The 19136-nt window shown below is 33.8% G+C and overlaps 1 protein-coding gene across 15 annotated transcripts in view; it reads left to right on the forward strand.

Moving 5' to 3' along the window:
* Nucleotides 1-873: 873 nt before the first annotated feature.
* Nucleotides 874-19136, forward strand: part of LOC123678182 (piezo-type mechanosensitive ion channel component) — a 62614-nt gene continuing 44351 nt past the window's right edge. For 8 of the 15 annotated variants that reach the window (XM_045615052.1, XM_045615058.1, XM_045615063.1 and 5 more), the window contains exons 1-2: nucleotides 874-1099; nucleotides 5314-5389. In XM_045615052.1, coding sequence (XP_045471008.1) covers nucleotides 5326-5389 — 64 coding nt within the window. In that variant the 5' untranslated portion in view covers nucleotides 874-1099; nucleotides 5314-5325. Of the gene's footprint in view, nucleotides 1100-3304; nucleotides 3455-3535; nucleotides 3660-5313; nucleotides 5390-19136 lie in introns of those variants that run through there. The other 7 variants (XM_045615062.1, XM_045615066.1, XM_045615065.1 and 4 more) reach the window with 4 other exon arrangements.

Below are 19136 nucleotides of genomic sequence, written 5' to 3' on the forward strand. Positions count from 1 at the left end.
TAAAAATTTCCAAACCGCCTGTATAATAAATAACACTGCCTAACCAATATAAACCGAATTCCCTATTACCCTCATTGAAAGAGAAATTAAACCATTATGTATTTCACACTGACCAAAAACTATTTCGCTTTCACTATTTCCTTTTCTCTAGGACCAAGTGCAACTTGAATTTGGGAAATGTCAAAATTTTATCGCCGGAAAAACAACTTATTGGTTCTGTCGGCTCGAATATGTTTCATCACTCTGAAACGAGAATTGCAAAATGGTCACTAAAATCCAGTTACACTGTTTTGAAGAAAAGTAAGTAGTATATATTATTCAAACTCTCACATTTTCCTCACAATTGGACAAGCAAAGTTTGTCTAGTTCATTCATGAGCAAATTCAAGCCTACTGACTGATATTGAATTGGCGCATACACCATTAAGCATAGCATTCGTTCAAATCGAGAAATAAAGAACAATATTATTCATAACAATTCACAACAGCTGTTAATGATTTTTCATTTATGAGTACAATTTCATTCAGCCAAAACTACGATATTTATTATACTCTCACACATTGAATCCTTCAAAATGAATTGAAAGCATGTCAAATCTTTTAATGGGTTCTAAGGGTTGCCCTCCAAAATATTTAAATTTTCAGGACCTTTTCTTTATATAAAATAATAATGATATCCTTTTGTTTGGCAACCTGGTCCTCATCTCCAAGTATTGAATGAACAACCAAAGACTATCACGGGCAATCACGGCACAATTATTGTCGGAAAAAAGACAGAAAATCCGAGTGGCGCGCATAGAAAAAGGACAGGACTAGGAACGGTGCTTAGCATGCGTAAAACGTCCGAAACGTCCACATGTTCAGGTTTCATCCTTCCTAGTCGGGCAGGACGTAAAGGTATTCGTGAAAAAAAATAGTCTACTGAGATTTGTCGCGGTTGTCAGTTTGTACGCGATCGCTCGCGGACTTCAGCGCGAATGTGCGACAAAAACAGGACCAAATCTGCAGATCTGGGTTCTAAAACGTGTGGGAGATGCTGTGTATGGTGATGTGATCGGATAGGATGGGTGATAATTGATTGTTAAATTATCGAAGTCAAGGTACGGTTATTTTTGAGGTTATCCCAACAGGTTGAACTAACAAACAACTTGATACACAAACTAAAATCTGTCAGAATCGCCGGTGAATTGTTTAGAATTGTAGGTGAAGTTGTTATGATAAGAACATTTCGATATAGTCTAAGGTTAAGTCAATGTTTATGGTGCAAAACACGTGAAAAGGAAATTCTCAATTTTCCTACGCATTTTCCTTCCGTATGGAAATAAGTTTTCTGCAGCTCATAGTTTTTATAATTGAGAAAACAATGCGAAATTTCAATCATCGTTCATTATTACTTATATCAATTATCAAAGAATATATAACTTCTACTATTGGAAAAATCATAAAGAAACAAAATTAGGTATTTTTTATTTTGGAATTTTCAAAAATGTATTTTAGGTGAAACATTTTCTTGAATATAGCCTTAACAATACTTACTTTCAATTTAATGATTGAATTTAGTCGGGTTTTCAAGAATTTTTAAATATTTGATTCTTTGAATTTTAGCCTTCAAAACTTGTTGATCGGCTTTTTCGAGATTTGCTTTTCAAATGCCAATTTGGTATAAACCGAAGAAAGCTCTACCCGAATTTTCAAATCAACTCAATTCAATCTTTGAATCTTTATTGTACTTATTTATTTGATCATCCATTAAAATTCAAAATAGTATTGCAATATGAAAGTGAATTATAAAACCACAACGAAGCGTTGGAAAACATTCTCTTAGAAAAATTCCAAATGTTTTGCGTTGGAAATAACCTAATATTTGTTTGAACGTCATATGATGCACCATCACAAGATGTGGTTTATTATTTCCGCATATGCAATGTTACTTGCAGTTTATGAGTTATGCATTTTTCACTTTCAAATTTGTCTATAAGGTTTTCAAATAGACTTGGTATCTGGACAGCTGTCACTTTTGACATTTGACAAGCAAAAACAACGCTTCTACAACGCTGGAACGATACATGCTTTAACAACGCATTAAATTTGTTGAAATTCACTAAAAATGTTTCATTCACAGTTCGTAGAATTTAAGCACTTTTGAGTTGTTGTGAAGCACCTTTTCGACCGGCAATAGTGAAACTAGTGAAAAATATGAACTGTTGGAACAAGTTAGTGGAGTGAAGAATCGAAATCGTGTGCGTCGTTCAAGAACAACTGAAAATATTACTGCTGTAGTCACTAGTGTTGATGAAAAGCCAGGTTTGTCGATTCCTCGTCTATGTTGGGAATAAGACTATGGTTAATGATTTTTATGACCGGAATTGGAAAATATTGACGTGGACGACGTTTATTTTCAACTAAACGATGCTACGTGACACACAAGCAACGAAACAATCGCAATTTTGCAAAAAAGGGGTGATCACAATTGGCCACCGAGATCTTGTGATTTAACTCCTTTAGACTCTTTTATTTGCGGCCACGTGAAAGATAAGATCTATGCCAATGATCCACAATCGATTCAAGACCTTAAAGATGGAATTCGTGAAGTTATCGAGGGCATACAGCCGTAATTGTGCAAATTACATAGAAAATTTGATGAAAAGGATATGGTACTTCAACCGTTGCCGTATGGTGGCCATTTGGCTGATATCGTTTTCCATCGTTAATGCCATAGGTACTCTACGCTCTACAATAAAATAACTATTTATTTTTTCTATTAAAATATACTCATTTGTTTTTTATTGTCAAAATGAAACCACTAATAGTGACTCGATTAACTGAATAATGTCGTCAATGAATTTTGCTTAAATTTCTCTCAGTATTCACAAATGAGTACAGATTTCGATAAAACAACTTTTTTGTATTTTTTCGATTTTCATGGCATAACCTACTGAGTAAAAATGACATAAGGAATGTCAAAAAATAATACACAGTGAAAAATCAATTGAAGAATCAAGATGAAAAACAGGTAATCAAACAACATTATACCTATTGAGTCTGAAAAAATTTGAGATGATTCGAAATATTTAGACACGTTAAACAAAATTAAATGCTGCTCTTCATAATCTATTACAAGCTCTACTGAGAGGTCTCATAGAAGCCTAGAAAAGATGGAATAAAAACAATAAATACATATTCAATAACACAGAAAACTTATTGCGTTCTCCAAAATGACTTATAAAAAGGAAAATCTATGAAATTCATTGTCAGTCAACTGACAAGTTTTACGATACATTTTATATTCAATTCCTCAGTTCGAGTAGAAGAACTGATAAGTTTTATATTATTTTATAACTGGAATTGTATTTTTATATTGAGCTTTACGTGCTCGCATGTGCAAAAGACATTTTTAAGAGAGTCAACATTAGCCAAATTGTTCCACATGCAAATTGGAGAAAGTATGATGTGTGGTGAGCCCAACCTACTGTAATTTAAGGGTACAAAATGACATTAATAACAGGTTTCTACCCATCGAACAAGGCATTAGCTGATATCACTGTTTATTAGTAAACACCGAGTTATTTTTAGCGGTGCGTAACAGCAGAAAAATGTTACCCTTAATATTTTTCATCTTCTCATTTCACCTGTGAATGAAAAATGAATAGCTTTTTCTGGGTAAGCAAAATATAATTTCCGAAATTTTATCAGATCCCTTTGAGCTAGAAAAAATGAATGTCACTTTTACGAGCTCAATTTTTGAGAGAATTGATTCTGTGAAAACCACAACCTCGTAAATTCAACTGTTTTGTAGCTATAAGAGGAAATTGGAAAATGGCGTGAAAGGAAAAATTTTCATAACATCTTTATTACTGAAACAAACACATTCTACAGGCACTTCTTCAGTAGAATCCATTGGTGTAATCATTTATCTTTGATTGCAATTAGTTTTGAAGTTATAGGTAATTCAAACTTGTGTTTTTTATATGAAAATCACAAGAATTTTTATAAGAAATAAAATTGCTTCTCTTCCCTTCTCATAAGTATATAACATGTTATATCAATTTCTTATCAAACTATAAAAATTATCAAAAATTTCAGTGTCACACATCAACCAAGTGCCTCGCCAAGTGCCTATCCACGGGCCTATATCCATGACAATCTGTGAACTTCAGATAATTAAATTATTTAGCGGCAACCAAGATCTGTAGGTTCAAAACACCGTTAGATTTTTACCTTTAGCCATATTTGAAGAACAAAATTCATCAATTTAAAAATGTCGAAAAATTCTACGTCGTTAAATCAGGAGACCTTGGAGGCCACAGAATATTTTAATCATCTGAAGTTCATATATCTACTTATTATCATGGATGGGCACTTAGTTGATTTGCCGGGTTTGTATTATAACTTCAAAACTAATTGCACTTGAAAACAAATTATAATACCAATGAATTCTACTTAAAAAAATGTCTCTAGAATGTTTTGTTTCATCTTTATAGCACCAGTAATAAAGAATTTATGAGAACTTTTAATTTCACGCCATTTTCCAATTTTCTCTTATAGCTTGAAAACAGATGGAACAACGAATTTGGGACACCCGATATCAAAGATTCTCTCAGCCATTCTCTCTGAGAATAGTATAAATGGTGGATAGAACAGCTTTTTCCAAAATTATATTTCTATTTTGAGAGTGATTATTCCTGGTTTAGAGTAGGTACTTGATAAGCTCTTTGCAACCCGACTACCTTTTGCAAGTTAATGTTAATCATGTGTGTATGAGAATGCAATCAAACCATTCGTAACGTTATAATAATAAATTATTCCCAATGTCTGATACATGGTTCGATATGAATTTAATCAATACCATTAGAGATTAGTTCATTGACTATCGATAAAAAATAATAATTATTGTTTCAAATTTTATGGCGTATTTCACTCATATCGCACGTTATCATGAACAGATTTATTTAAATTTTATATCGATCTTCAATGAATCAATCTTTGATTTTCTTCAGTTCGATTTTGTTGATTTAAATTGCTCTTGAAATTTTGGATTGACTTTACTTGTTGATCAAAATCATTCGAATCGAAATTAATATTTATTTCTTTTTTTTAATTTATATGAGTTTCATATTCCTCTGCTCTGTAGATTCTTTAAATTTTACCTTTTTTATTATGTAAAATGTAGAATCTGAAGAAGCTACTAGATATGTAGCAACACAATTGTTATTTATTTAATTAAAAAGTGGAATAAAACAACTATCATTTAATTTAGATTCTCTAGGAATTGTTTTTATGAATAGCTACTAATATACCTACTTTCTTCTTACAGACTTAACCAAAGATGGCAAATTACTTCCTCTGCTTTGGAATATTTCGAATACTCTTACCATGTATTTTAGCGATAAGTGAGTATTTTTTTAATATTACATATTTAATTAAGGTTTCACAAACTTTCCCACATATTATAGTTACTTTGCAAACCTGTTGTTGCGACACTGTTCTCTGCATGTGCAAAAACGGAAGAATAATCCTACTCCTCAAGGATGTTTACCTCACGTAATAAATTTCAATCCAAATGATTTTGCTATCAGTGACTTTGTTATGACATCATCACGGTTAATAGATCGACCAAATTATGAGAACACTGAACCATTCTTTTGGAACCGTTCCGTTGAGAGTTACTTTTCAGCAGTGGCGTGTCTAGATCTTGGGTACTAGGGAAGATGCTCCAACTTATTCCCTTAAAATTTCGCAACAAAATTAATCACATCTACTTAACTTCTAAGTTTCATTGTTTTCGTTAAAATACAAAAGTTCAAATATGAAAAATTATGATTCTGTAGTAAGTTTTGTGCATTATGGGCAGATCATTATTGTCGACATAATATTAGTGTACAATTGATAAGACAGTGAAACAATTTGAAGAGACTGAATATGTTACTGATGTCTTAAGGCCCATACATTCATACATCCATAATCGAAATGCCCGCTTGACCAAAAATATTGCTGCTGTAATTGAACGCGTTGAAGAACAGCCAAATTTATCCATTCCTCGGCGCTCCCAACATTTGGGCCTCTCTTACGGCACGCTAAGGCGTATTTTGCATCTGGATTTGCATCTTCATCCTTATAAGGTTCAGATGACTCAAGGACTAAAGCCATCTGACCATGGAATTTAGAAGATATGCCGATAAGGTGCTTGAACAACAACTTCTTGGATGAGGATTTTTCGCATCGAAGCACATTTTTCACTTGCATATGAGGCAGTGAAAATCCTTACTTCAGGTCTTTGCAATTTGGTATGGTGCACCGATTGGCCCGTATTTCTTTGAAAATGAAGAAGGTGTCACTCAAACCGTCTAATTTTATCGCTATAGCCAAATGTCTACCTATTTTTTTGGCCTGAAATTAATGATACGGAATTAGAAGAGATGTAGTTCAAGCAAGATGGTACAACAAGCCAAGACGCGTAATTTCTCGTTTCGGCGATGTGAATTGGCCGCCAAGATCTTGTGATTTATCACCTTTGGATTTTTTTAGTGGTATTATACGAAGGTTGTGTTTATGCCGATAATCCTCAGACTATTGACGATATTGACATGCGTCAAGTTCTTGCTTGAAATGTACCGGCGAGTCATCGAAAATTACCTCACAGGTTGGAGTCCTGTAAGAGATCCCGCAGAGGACATTCGAATGATGTTGATGATTACAAATAATCATGGCAAGGTCCAAACATTATATTGGAATAGAAATTTGATCGATATTCTAATTGGATATCCCTTCATAAGTAATTCTGCCGATTTTCAGATATTTTTATCTATCACTTGTGAAACAGTCGAATAAAATTCCACTCGTTGAAACAGGTGTTTGCAAGCAACTCAGTTTCGTTATGAAACAAATCGACAGACTTATTGCCAAAATTCAATCACTTGTGGTATAACTACTGATGAGTGATTATCATTGCGTTCGTTCAAACCAAATAGATTTGTTCTTTTCGGTTTTGTCGGGGAAAGCTGATCTTCCTTTCTTTCTTTAGGGTAGGAATTATAAAGATATTTTTGGTATCGGTTGTGCAACCATCGGTTGGGGCCGAATTCATTTCGGTTGGCTACACTGCTCTTTCAATTCTTTTTTCTCCTAGATTTACTAGTCCGAACATACATACAAAGAAAAATAAAAAAAAAAAACGATAATTCTATATGCCTTAATAATATCATCATATTTATTCGTTGACTCTCGGTTGAACTCAACCGACGGTCAACCATCCTTTATGATACCGGCCCTTAGTGGCGATAAACACGCCACTGCTTTTTAGGTTTCCTGTAAGAGTGTAAGATGACGTAACTTTGCAGGATCTACTCTTATATCGGACTTTGCTGACCTTTATCAAGACGCATCCATCATACAAACTGGTCTAATTCGTGAGTCAGGTCAATATGAGGGCGCCAATGTCAAATGTGTATTTCTGGGTGAAAGTGTTCGGAAATACGCGGTATATTCGGTTTCCATTGATAATTCCGTTGATGACCTCACGCAGCAATGCATTTGCTTCGTTATTCCAAAGTTAAATGTAAAAGATTATCTATTGTGATTCTAAGTAAATGCACCTCAAGGTGATTTTAACATTTATGTTCATTATATGACCTATAAGCAGAACTTCACTCGCTGCCTTTCGCAATTGAACAAATTAAATTGAAAATTTTAATTAGTTGGGAGGGGAGTACAAATTTGATATGTAAAAAAAGGTTGAATGAATAAAATTTAGGGACATTTGTTAGTTCATGTTGTCTTCAATGTGTTGATAAATATCTATCATATAAAATTCATATGAATTCTTCCAAATTGAAAAAAAAATGTTCTTCTAAGTGTGTGGAAAATCTATTCATTCTGCCATACTTTGTAGAACAAAATCGTGCGAGAATATCTCCCTTTAACACAGATCTCATGGTTATATTTGATGTGTTGCGTGGGCCTTTCACATTATTATTCCACTTAAAATTAGTTATCGGCAAAGTCGAATACGGGATGTTGAAATTCGTAGGATCCCTAATGTGAACAGAAAAAAAATCGTTTTATCGATAACTAAAACTTGGATTGTGGTTAAAAAATCGGATTTTAAACCTCATTCATTATCAAAACATAATATCTCAATTCATGTACTCAATAGTTAAAAATCAAGGAACTAAATAAAACAAGATGTTTCGAAGAAACTTGAAATTTCGAACATGTGTTGTTCCAATGATTTATTTAGAAATTTAATATTCTCTGATTCTTTCTGTACCAAATCTGTTGATTCTTCCATTGGCCTGTTACGTTGTAGAATGACATCGTACGGAAATATCTCAGTTCCATTCACGTTTCATGATTATATTTTATTATTATATGTTGGTACTCGGAATTCTCTTGTCACAGTTTCATCTTTTATTTTTCAAATTTTTATACAGAAAACAGTTCTGCCAACAAATCCAAAAATCTTTGAACTATATTTGTGGGAATATTCCATTAATTTTGATAAAAAGTAGAATTAGAGAAAATAATTTATTATAGATACACGTACCGAAGGCTCATTTTATCACTCGTTCGAAAACTCGCCACTTCGTAACTCGTTTTCGAATTTTGAACTCGTGGATAAATTTCAACGCCTTCTGCGCTTGCATTATAAATAACTATTTATATACTGATAGGTTTGTTTTCGATTGTCGATGCATTTTAATTATGCTGATATTGATACTTGTAAAATACACTTATGCATTATTGTAGCGATGCACACCAATGAAGTATCTTTTAACCTTTTTGTTTTGTTAACTGCTTTTTTAAATAATTTCAAATATCTTATGAGGTTGAACAAAATTATAAAATATACATTCAAAACTTCATTAGTATAGTTCAAATTTTACCCAATGAAACACCATTGTCATTATTCATTATACTGACACATCGGTGATGTCATGGCTTCAATTGGGCATCACCTAAAAAAACACCTACTTGCTCATATGATTTAATAGTTTATGCATGTCAAATTCCTTATCTATTCACTGATAACAGTGGTAACATTGCCTAGACTGTAGGATTATACCCGAACCTAAGTTAATAATAAACTCATTCAAGCATTGAATGTAAATGAACTGCTACCATAAATATTATTCGATATGATATGATTTACACCTGTTGTTTCGAAATTGAACAGTGTATATTGATATTAGTACTACCTTTAACCTATATAACACTTCAATCAATAAGTCCCAGGTTAAAAAAGAAAAAAAACACATTTTTTTTCAAATTCGTCAACATTTTTGACTTTAAGAGTATACTAATAATACTTCAACGATCATATAACTTTTCAATATTTCTTTTTTAGTAATAATTATTTTCCTTTGCTTTCGAAATAGGTTTCAACCTCGGCAAACACTTCACCATTAGAGCCAAATTCTTTTCCGTGGACCACCTTTCAACAGTTTCAACTATTATTGTCGATAAAGCAGAGTCTGAATAACATTTATCGAGCCACTTATTCGCTCGCACATTGTTTTTCCTAACAAAAACACTATTTTATCAATACACGAAACTTGTTTTGATCCATTTTTCACTTAACCCCCAATATATCGATCCAGACTTGACTCTAAATATTAACACGCATCTCTTATAAAGCACGGTTCTAACAAGAAAAAAAAATGGTGTGGCACTGGGCCCGAGACTTATTGACAACTTGTTACATATGGGTACAGAACAATTCAAAATTTTCTTGATTTTGTATCGTGATAAAACTTCTTTTTTTTTGGGGAGTAAACCATTTGGTTCAGGAATGTATGAATAATTATTATTTATACACACTTATTGAGATAACTTGAATGCTAATAATGGAATTATTATATTATTCTATTACATTACTCATTTCAAATAATTGAATTCGATACTCCTTTTTGTACAGTATGCTCCAATCTCTTCCAGAAATAGATCTGACTAAGTTAGTTACTTCGATTACTCTTTGGTTGTTATTGAATCGAATGAATCAATAAACAAAGCGACCAGTTCCTTAGATATTTCCGAGTGTTATCGAATTTAAACATTCTTCTGAGATGAATTTAATTACCGTTAGCCTATCTCTCAGTTTGTTTGGATTGTTAGTTGGGATTATGTATCATACCAGACATCCAGCCAATCCATCATTTGATCCTCCTACAAACACTTATTTTCTTCCGTTTAATGAAATAAAACAATATATTTTATTGAATTCTCATGATTAATTGATGTGCCCATAGATAATATTGAATATAAGATATACAGGTTGTTCCTCAATTGAAAATACAAATAAAAATGAGAGTTTCCTCGGATAATTTTAAGAAAAATTCCTATAAACATAGATTCTCAAACGCTTTGTTTTTGATATGCAGGGTGTTCGATTTTTTCAGCTTTTTGGTTGGTTGGTGGTAGTTTTGTTGTATCTACTATTCTACTACCGATTTCAATATGAAAATTCAAAACAATTCTCTCTCGGAACCTGCAAATTATCATAAAAATTCAGTTAGTAGGCTGTGAAGAATAAATTAATTATTAATTTTGGTACTTAGAGTTTCTGTAAACTCTTATATTCATCAAAAGTAGAATCACTAGAAACACCCTGTATCTTGCGAACAAAGCGTTTGCGGGCCCATTTTTATAGGACTTTTTTTCATAAAATCATACATGCTACCTCCAATCTTGGAGAACCCTGTAGATATACATACAAATACATAGGCGTACAACATTGATTCCGCCGTTTTTTCCCGAATTTCCAGGCTTTATTGTAAAAAACTGATTATACATTTATGATTCAAAGTAATGTCCATCACTGGCTATCACTACTTTCTCCCATCTTCCATGCAGCGTACTAATCCCGAGTTGATGAAACTGGTCATCTTCTGAAGCTATCTACGAATTGATCCGATTGTCAGTCCTATGCTATTGATCGAAACAAGTGATAGTCCGAGGGGGAAACGTCTGGAGAATTCGGCGGGTGGGGACTTCGCATTTTAATTTTTCCAACAGCAAACAGCTGTTCACAAGCAAAAAAACGCCGTACACTATCTCTCGGTTTCAACTCGTACGGCACCCAATTTCCTTGTTTCTAAATCATTCCCATTAATTTCAGGCGTTTTGAAATGGCTTGTTGCATCACTCCCAATGATCCTGCCAATTCTTGTTGCATTTGACACGAGTCTTGATCAAGTAATGCCTCCAATTCTGCATCTTCGAAAACCCTTCTCTCTTCCACCGCCATGCTAGTCTTCGACGTCGAAATCACCGTTTTTGAAACGTTGAAACTCCTCTCGGCAAGTTTTTTCTCTGATAGCGGCCTCGCCATAGGTATTTGAGTGCATTCGATGAGCCTCAACCGCAGATTTCTTCATATTAAAGCACAAAATTGAAACCTCCCGCCAATGACGAGAAATTGACTCATAAGCTGACATGTTTAATCGAGAATAACTTTATGATGCAGACATAAAACGACTAATATTTCGATGGTGTTATGTTTACAAATACCTAAGCTCATTGTATGACATCTACGATCTATTTATTTCGACTACCACTTACCCCTACTGCCATTTTTGCAAAAAAGCGGAAGCAAAGTTGTTCACCTAATATTTGTTTGTTTGAATGAAGAAAAAACTCATCAATACAATACTATTTACTAGATTTTCAAATTGATATTCACACACATCTATCATTGTAAAAATTCCCCTAACCTAACTTAACCTCTCTTTGGATTTTCAGTATGAACAAGTCTGAAAATGCATGTATTAAACTAATTACTTAATACCGTGTTTGTTGCCATATATCAAAAAAGAAGGAAACATGTGTAGAGCTGAATATAAAGAAAAGGAGTGAAAAAAATCCCCATAAGTCCACTTGTACATTTCCATGTTCGTTCTCCCCAAGGCCCAAATGAAGGGATGAATAAAATGTGTGCTCGAGGGGGTGTTTAAATCTAGAGTGTCTGAATCGTAAAGCGAATGAACATTCAGATGTTACGCTCTAATTCTCATATTGGCCTCGAAAGGTGAGCCACTTTCTAGGGTTTAGTGGCATTTGGACACACGTGCACAAGATTTTCGATTTTTTTTTACCCTAGGTAGAAAATGGGGCGAACCATTTTTAATACTACTTGTAGGTGCATCAGACGTTAAATTGTCCTATTTGTCCTGTCTGAACATTTACAATGACATAATGCTTATTCTCAGTTGTAGGTAATTTCAATCTCATATGTATTTCTGGCAATTCTTGAAGCCGAAACACCAGAATTTCATTTCAAGACTATAATTTTCACCTTTTTTCACTCCGGGGGGTTAATACCCTCCTGGGATACCCCCTGGATTCGATATTGAAACCTTTTACAACTTTTTAATGCATGATATGGGTCGACCATGTTCTCTACTCACACAAACTCCGCGTGAGTTCGAAAGACGTAAGTTTTTCCAACTTACAGACAAAAAATTTCGTGTAGATTTTTTTGAGTGGATTATTTGAAGAGGTTTACCATTTTTGGTATTTCCAACAATGCTTCTTGAGATGACCATTTTTACGGAAAAAATCACAACGTGCAATGATATTTTGTATCCAGAATGATAGGAAATTTTCAATGCTAGTTCTTTGTCTTCATGCGAGTCTTCATGTTTAATTCTTTTTCTTGACCGTTCGTTAATTAATTTCGCTCTAAAAAATTAGGGTAGTTAGGTCGTGGTCTCTTCTGGTGTCTAGAGCAGTCATCAAAGTATCATATTCAACAAACTATTCAACAAAAAAGCGACGATCCATTTATCAGTTAACAGTTCCTCCCAATGCTTTCAATTTTCATTTGAGCAATATGCTCTTCCATACTGCCACCTTCTGCTAACTGCATGCGGCATATCTTTCTCATTAAAAATACCTTATTGGAAAGAGTCGGTCGATTGTTGGTGATGGTTCCGAAGATTTTCACAGGCATCCTTGCCAGTTTTTGCTGACTTTATGAAGTTGATTATCTTCTGCGGGCAATGGATGACATCTCAACAGTGAGAAGCAACTTGAGCTTGAAGCTCCATACCAAAAAATTCTCGCTGTTAAGTTTGCCAAAGTAATTTACAATTTTTTCTGCCAATTTTATATTTGTTCACAATAGTATCGTTACTGGGTCTATAACCTATTGAATATTTCAATTTCAAATAGAATATATCGTGTATTTATTAGGTATGCATTATTCTGATAATACAATAAATTAAAATTATTATGACATACATAACAATCTTCTGCCTCTGATCTAGACAGAATCATTTCGGTCAAGCTTACGTGTACCTCCCTCACCTCGAAGGGAATTATTCAAATAACTGTATCAATCTATCTTTATTTAACTAATGAGATTTCACCTGATGTGTTCTGCACTTCAGATATCTACTATTTTAATACGTATCATTGCCAAAACTGTATAAAAAGCTGATAGCAGTCTCGGATTTGTTAAATTTCTCATTGAATAAAGAATAACTAAAAGAATAAAAACTCAAAACAGTCTTACCTACAATTACCTTACAATTAGTGACCATAAACGATACCGCCTTAACAATGTTATTCAAATTGTTCGAACAGAGTTCGAAAACCTCCGCTGAAAAGGAAACAACACAAAAAGAATATTTTATGTTGTAGGTAACTACTTCCTTTTTATTTCCGAATTCATTCGACTAATGAGTGCTGGATGCTTTCGTGACTCGACTGTTCAAACACCTACGTAAGGTGATAACATTTACGTTGTATTACTTTGGATCAGACTTGAAATATAATAAATTACATCAAGGAAAATTGAATAAATTTCATTGTTGTATGCAGGATGGTTCAAATTCGATGAAATCTTCGGAACTTTAGCAGTTGCTTATTTGAGCTTTTTTTTCGACAAACAAAGAAACTAAAATCCGCATATCGATATAAAAATCCTCAAAAGTTTCAGTTTCATACGACAAATCAACCAAGTGCTTATCTATAATAATCTGTGAATTTTTTCAACATTTCAACACTTTCAAATTGATAAATGTTCTTTAAGGTGGTACGCAACCTCTTCCACTAGATTCTTCAGTGCAGATTCATTTTGATCCCGTATTCCTGTGCAGAAATCACTTGTTCGATTCTTCCAATTTTCTTCAAATTTTCAAATTCTTTCGTATAGCAGTTGTTTTTTCACAAAAAAATATAATTTTTGTTTTATATCATTTTGGAAATTGAAAAAGTTTTTAATCGTATCTCAATTATTTCAATGATGAATTTCAAAATTTTTCCATCGTCATGGAATTACCAATTTTTCTAAAACACGATTTACAAGAACGTATCATTTTATTTATAAACTCTGAATGCCTTTTTTTCCCATTACAATATAAATTTTCAGAAATTTTGTAATTCATGGTTCAAATAATCAAGATACGATTGATAAACCTTTCGAATTTCAAAGTGATATAAAAAAACTATTAATTTATTGGTGAAAAAATTTCGTGAGGTTATTCTAAACTTCAATACCAAGATTTATTCCAAATATTGAAAGAATCGATCAAGCCATTTCCGAACAGAATCAAAATGAATCTGTATTCTGTACTAAAGTACCTAGTGAGAAAAGTAGTATATCAGGTGTCCCAAATTTGTTTTCTAGTGAGGGGATCTCAGAATCCCTTTGAGGTAGATAAACAAATGAATGGCACATTTTCGGGCTCGATTTTTGAGAGAATTAATTTGGTGAGAACCTCAACCTCATTAATTCAACTGTTCTCAAGCTATAAGAGAAAATTGGAAATAGGCGTGAAATGAAAAATTTTCATTACTTCTTTATTATTGGTGCTATCAACATCAATCAAAAACATCCTACAGGAAATTTTTTAAATAGAATCCATTGATGTAATTATTTATTTTCATTGCCATTAGTTTTGAAGTTATAATACAAACGTGTGTACTTTAAATATAAACCATAACAAATAAAATAACTTTCAGTATCGCACGGCAAATCAACCAAGTGCTTATCTATAATAATCTGTGAACCTAAGATAATTAAAATATTCCCCAAGATCTCCGGATTTGACATTTTTCGATTTTTTCCACATTTTCAAATTGATAAATATTCTTTGAATGTGACCAAAGGAAAAATCTAACGGTGTTAAATCCGAAGACCTTGGGGGCCACTGAATATTTCAATTATATGAAATACATAGATTATCATAGATAAGCACTTGGTCGATTTGCCGTCATTTGAGCAAATTCATTCCATTGAAATAAGCTTCGCATTTTTTAATTTTCAATTTTGTAATGAGTGTGGAGTTCACTCTGGAATTGAATGGCTTCAATCTAGAATCTAATCACACCTGTGGTTTATACCGGATAGAATTCGTGCCGGTCTGACGGAAAGATAGGAAAGGCCTCTTCCGAAAAATGCTACTAACGCGGAATTTTGGCGTGACAGGGCAGAAGAAACGCGGGGTGCGTCCGTTGTTCTATCCCATAATTAGTTTTGATGGACGGAGATAATCATTTTGCGGATTGCACGTAGATTCCTAGGGCTTGTTGTTCGGATTTACAAGGACGAATATTATTGCGATGTACGGGGGTAGTCCAACAATTCAGACGAATATGGATGTTTAGGGAGAGCAGTGACGTCGGTTCAGAAGGGCTGTATTTTATTCATGGTGTTCCTAAATTGGGGTACAAATGAAAATTACATATTCCTCGGATCATTTAAAAAAACATTTTGTTTTCGAGATATTAGGCCAATTGAAAAGTCCCCAGTCTGATGCACAGATGGCGATGCTAGTATTAAATCTATATGATTTTTAGTTAGTACCAACCTTCAAACGATACGTGTCAAAATTTGACAGCAGTCCGACCATTAGTTTATGAGATATAGCGTTGTGAATGTAGCTTCTTTTGTTATTTGAAAAAAGATAGAAAAAATAGAATTTCGTGTGCTGATAAAATATTGCTTTTTTAAGGAAAAAAATACAGTTGAAGTAAAATCTTCCAAGCTCTGCACCAGGAAAATCAACCATCATTGATTGGTATGCTAAGTGTAAACGATGGTGAGATGAGCACCGAAGGTGGCGAACGCAGTGGACACCCAAAAGAGGCTGTCACCGACGAAAAAATCAAAAAGTTTACAAAATTATTTTGAATGACCATAAAGTGAAGTTGATCGAGATAGCAGACATTGTGAAGATATCATCTGAACGTGTACATCAAATCATTTACAATTATTTGTACCTGAGAAAGCTGTGTACAAAATGGGTGCCTCGCGAGCTCACAATCGATCAAACGTAACAACGTGTTAATGATAATGAGCAGTGTTTGAAGCTGTTTGAGTATAATAAACCTGAATGTTTGCGTCTATATGTGACAATGGATGAAACATGGCTCCATCATTTCACTCCGGAGTCCAATCGACAGTCAGCTGAGTGGACTGCACACGAGGAACCGAATTCAAAGCGAGAAGAACACAACAGTCAGCTGGCAAGATTATGGGATCAGTATTCTGGGATGCGCAAGGAAGAATATTCATTGATTACCCCCAAAAGGGCCAGACCATCAACAGCGATTATCATACAGCGTTATTGGATCGTTTAAAGGATGAAATCATTGAAAAACGACCCCATTTGAAGAAAAAAAGGTGCTGTTTCTTCAAGACAATGCGCCGTGTCACAAATCAATGAAAACAATGGCAAAAATGCATGAATTGGGCTTCGGATTGCTTCTGCATCCACCGTATTTGCCAGATCTGGCCCCCAGCGACTTTTTCTGTTCTCAGACCTCAAAAGAATGCTCGCTGGAAAGAAATTTAGCGCCAATGAATAAGTAACCGCCGAAACTAAGGCCTCTTTTGAAGCGAAAGACAAGTCGTACCACAAAAATTGTAAAAAAAAAAAAGTTGAAAGATCGCTATAATCGTTGTATCGCCTCGAAGGCAACTACATATGTGGAATAATAAAATCGAATTTTGCCAAAAAAATGTGCTTTACTATGGTAGACAGTGATAGCGACTGAGAAGTACTTACTCCTCTAGAAATAAAGAGTAATACTTTGCTGATTGATATGTGTCTGCAAAATCAATATTTGCTGTCAATCGGAGAAAGAATTGATTTGTCTTTCTGATAATGGAGCTACTTTTTATGAAACTCAAGTCCAATAAGTTGACACAAAGCTTCAACAGATTTTAACTACGTTTATTCGATGGAATCGGTATTTTTCGATTAATCAGAAAAAAATCAGAAGGCTATAACTCCAAAACCATTGGGCTAATTCGACTCATTATTGAACGCATTCAAATCTCAAACTGGCAATGATAGTTTCAAGTGGTTATTTATATTTTCTCTCGAAAACTATTGATGTTTTCTTGACGTGCAATGGAGATCACTCTGTTTGTGGAAAAAAAATGTTCAAGATTTGCAGCGGTTTCATTCCACACGTTCCTCCTACTTCGAATAGTTGAATGATAGTCTGAAAACCTAGATTTCCTCCAAATTAATGCAGATATTTCATGAGATGGAGAAAATAATAGAACCTTTATGGAAATTTCATTTTATGGACGTAAACACTCCAAATTCCAACCCTTATTGTCGTCTCGTCTGGCGAAATTCCCGCATTTTAGGATCCCAACAGGGAATAGAACGTAGCCTAAATATCTGCACTGGCAATTTAGGGTGCACTATGCGAAAGGGGAGACTTTTACTGATCTGATGCAACCCCTCTTTTTCGAATCAATATCCTATGCACATGTCTCCTCGACTCGACAAATAATTGAAAACCCACTCATGAAATTTCGTATAACCTTGAAGACTCCGAGAGAGAATGGAGGGATATTCCGCAGAATAACGTCTTTGAAATATTGGGACGATGACGTTCAGAATATTTGATGTCGTAACGAAAAAAAATTGGGGATGTGGGATTGGAGAAAATTTGGATGAAAATAAATTAGAAGAAAATGTTGGAACGTCCTAATGTTTTCATTCTTCTTTAGATTATATCTGACTATAAAGCAGAAACTCGCTCAATAAATATCGTGTCTAACCAGTAAAAACACATTTTTTTGAAAAATTCAGTTTTACTCATCAATATTTCTAGTAGTCACCTTCAAGAGTGATACTTGTACTCCAACTCTTTTCTGACTTTTCAATTTCTGTTCTGTAGAAAGAAACGTCTTTACTCTAGAAAAGAGTTGTAACCTTGGCAATCACTTCTTCATCAGAGTCAAATTTGACCAAGGTTTTCATCGATTTGTGACAAGGAGCATTGGCTGCTTGCAAATTTCAATGAATTCCAATTAGTTGAGTCTCCATTGCAATTTATGAACTAGTGAACATACATAAGTAGTTTTGAAAATATTCAAATAATACCTGAAATTCTAGGCATTTACATAACAGTCAAAAATTTGTTGTTCTTCTTTACCGAATTTCATAGCCCTTTTCTGTTTTTTTTTTTTTTTTTTTACTGGAAACTGGTAACACAGTTTCTACGAGAATTTTTATGGTTTAAAATGAAGGATTTGGATAATCGGTGTTCTTCTTGATCTGGATTTCGCAAATTGATGCATCAAATAAAGGTTTTACTATGTTACTCTTTTGACTACATCAATTATAAAACCATGTACACTTCGGATGAGGTTTGCCACCAAAATTTGAAAAAAACAAAAAAAAGGTTTTGGCTGTTTTTTGCATATAACTAGGAAAAGATCAATTTTTCGAGGATGACCTTTCTAGAATTTGAATTTTATGCCACTCTCCTGAAGGTTAGGAGCATTCTCTAAATAAATTGGAAATACCAAAGTACTACCAAAATTCCATAAGTACTCTGTCGAAACCTCATACGTTCTCAGAATAATAAACATGGATAGAGGGAGCATATGTCTTTTTTAGTAAGCAAATTTTGTACTCAACATGAACTATCGCATTTGACATGAAGCGCGCGGAAATGAAAACATATCAGTGATATCATATTACACTCAATTCGCGAGTTTCCCCTCAAAAAACGCACTTCTTATGTCCCATAGTGAATCAACGTTTCATTTTAACTCAAAATATATTGGAATAAATACCTAAATATATCAGAAATTCAAAAACCAAACTTTAAGCGCGCCAAACGACGTGAAACAACCGATAACACTAGGAGAGCAAAAGCTGCCAATAT

This window comes from Harmonia axyridis, chromosome 4 (assembly GCF_914767665.1).
Source record: "Harmonia axyridis chromosome 4, icHarAxyr1.1, whole genome shotgun sequence".
Classification (NCBI taxonomy): Eukaryota; Metazoa; Arthropoda; class Insecta; order Coleoptera; family Coccinellidae; genus Harmonia; species Harmonia axyridis.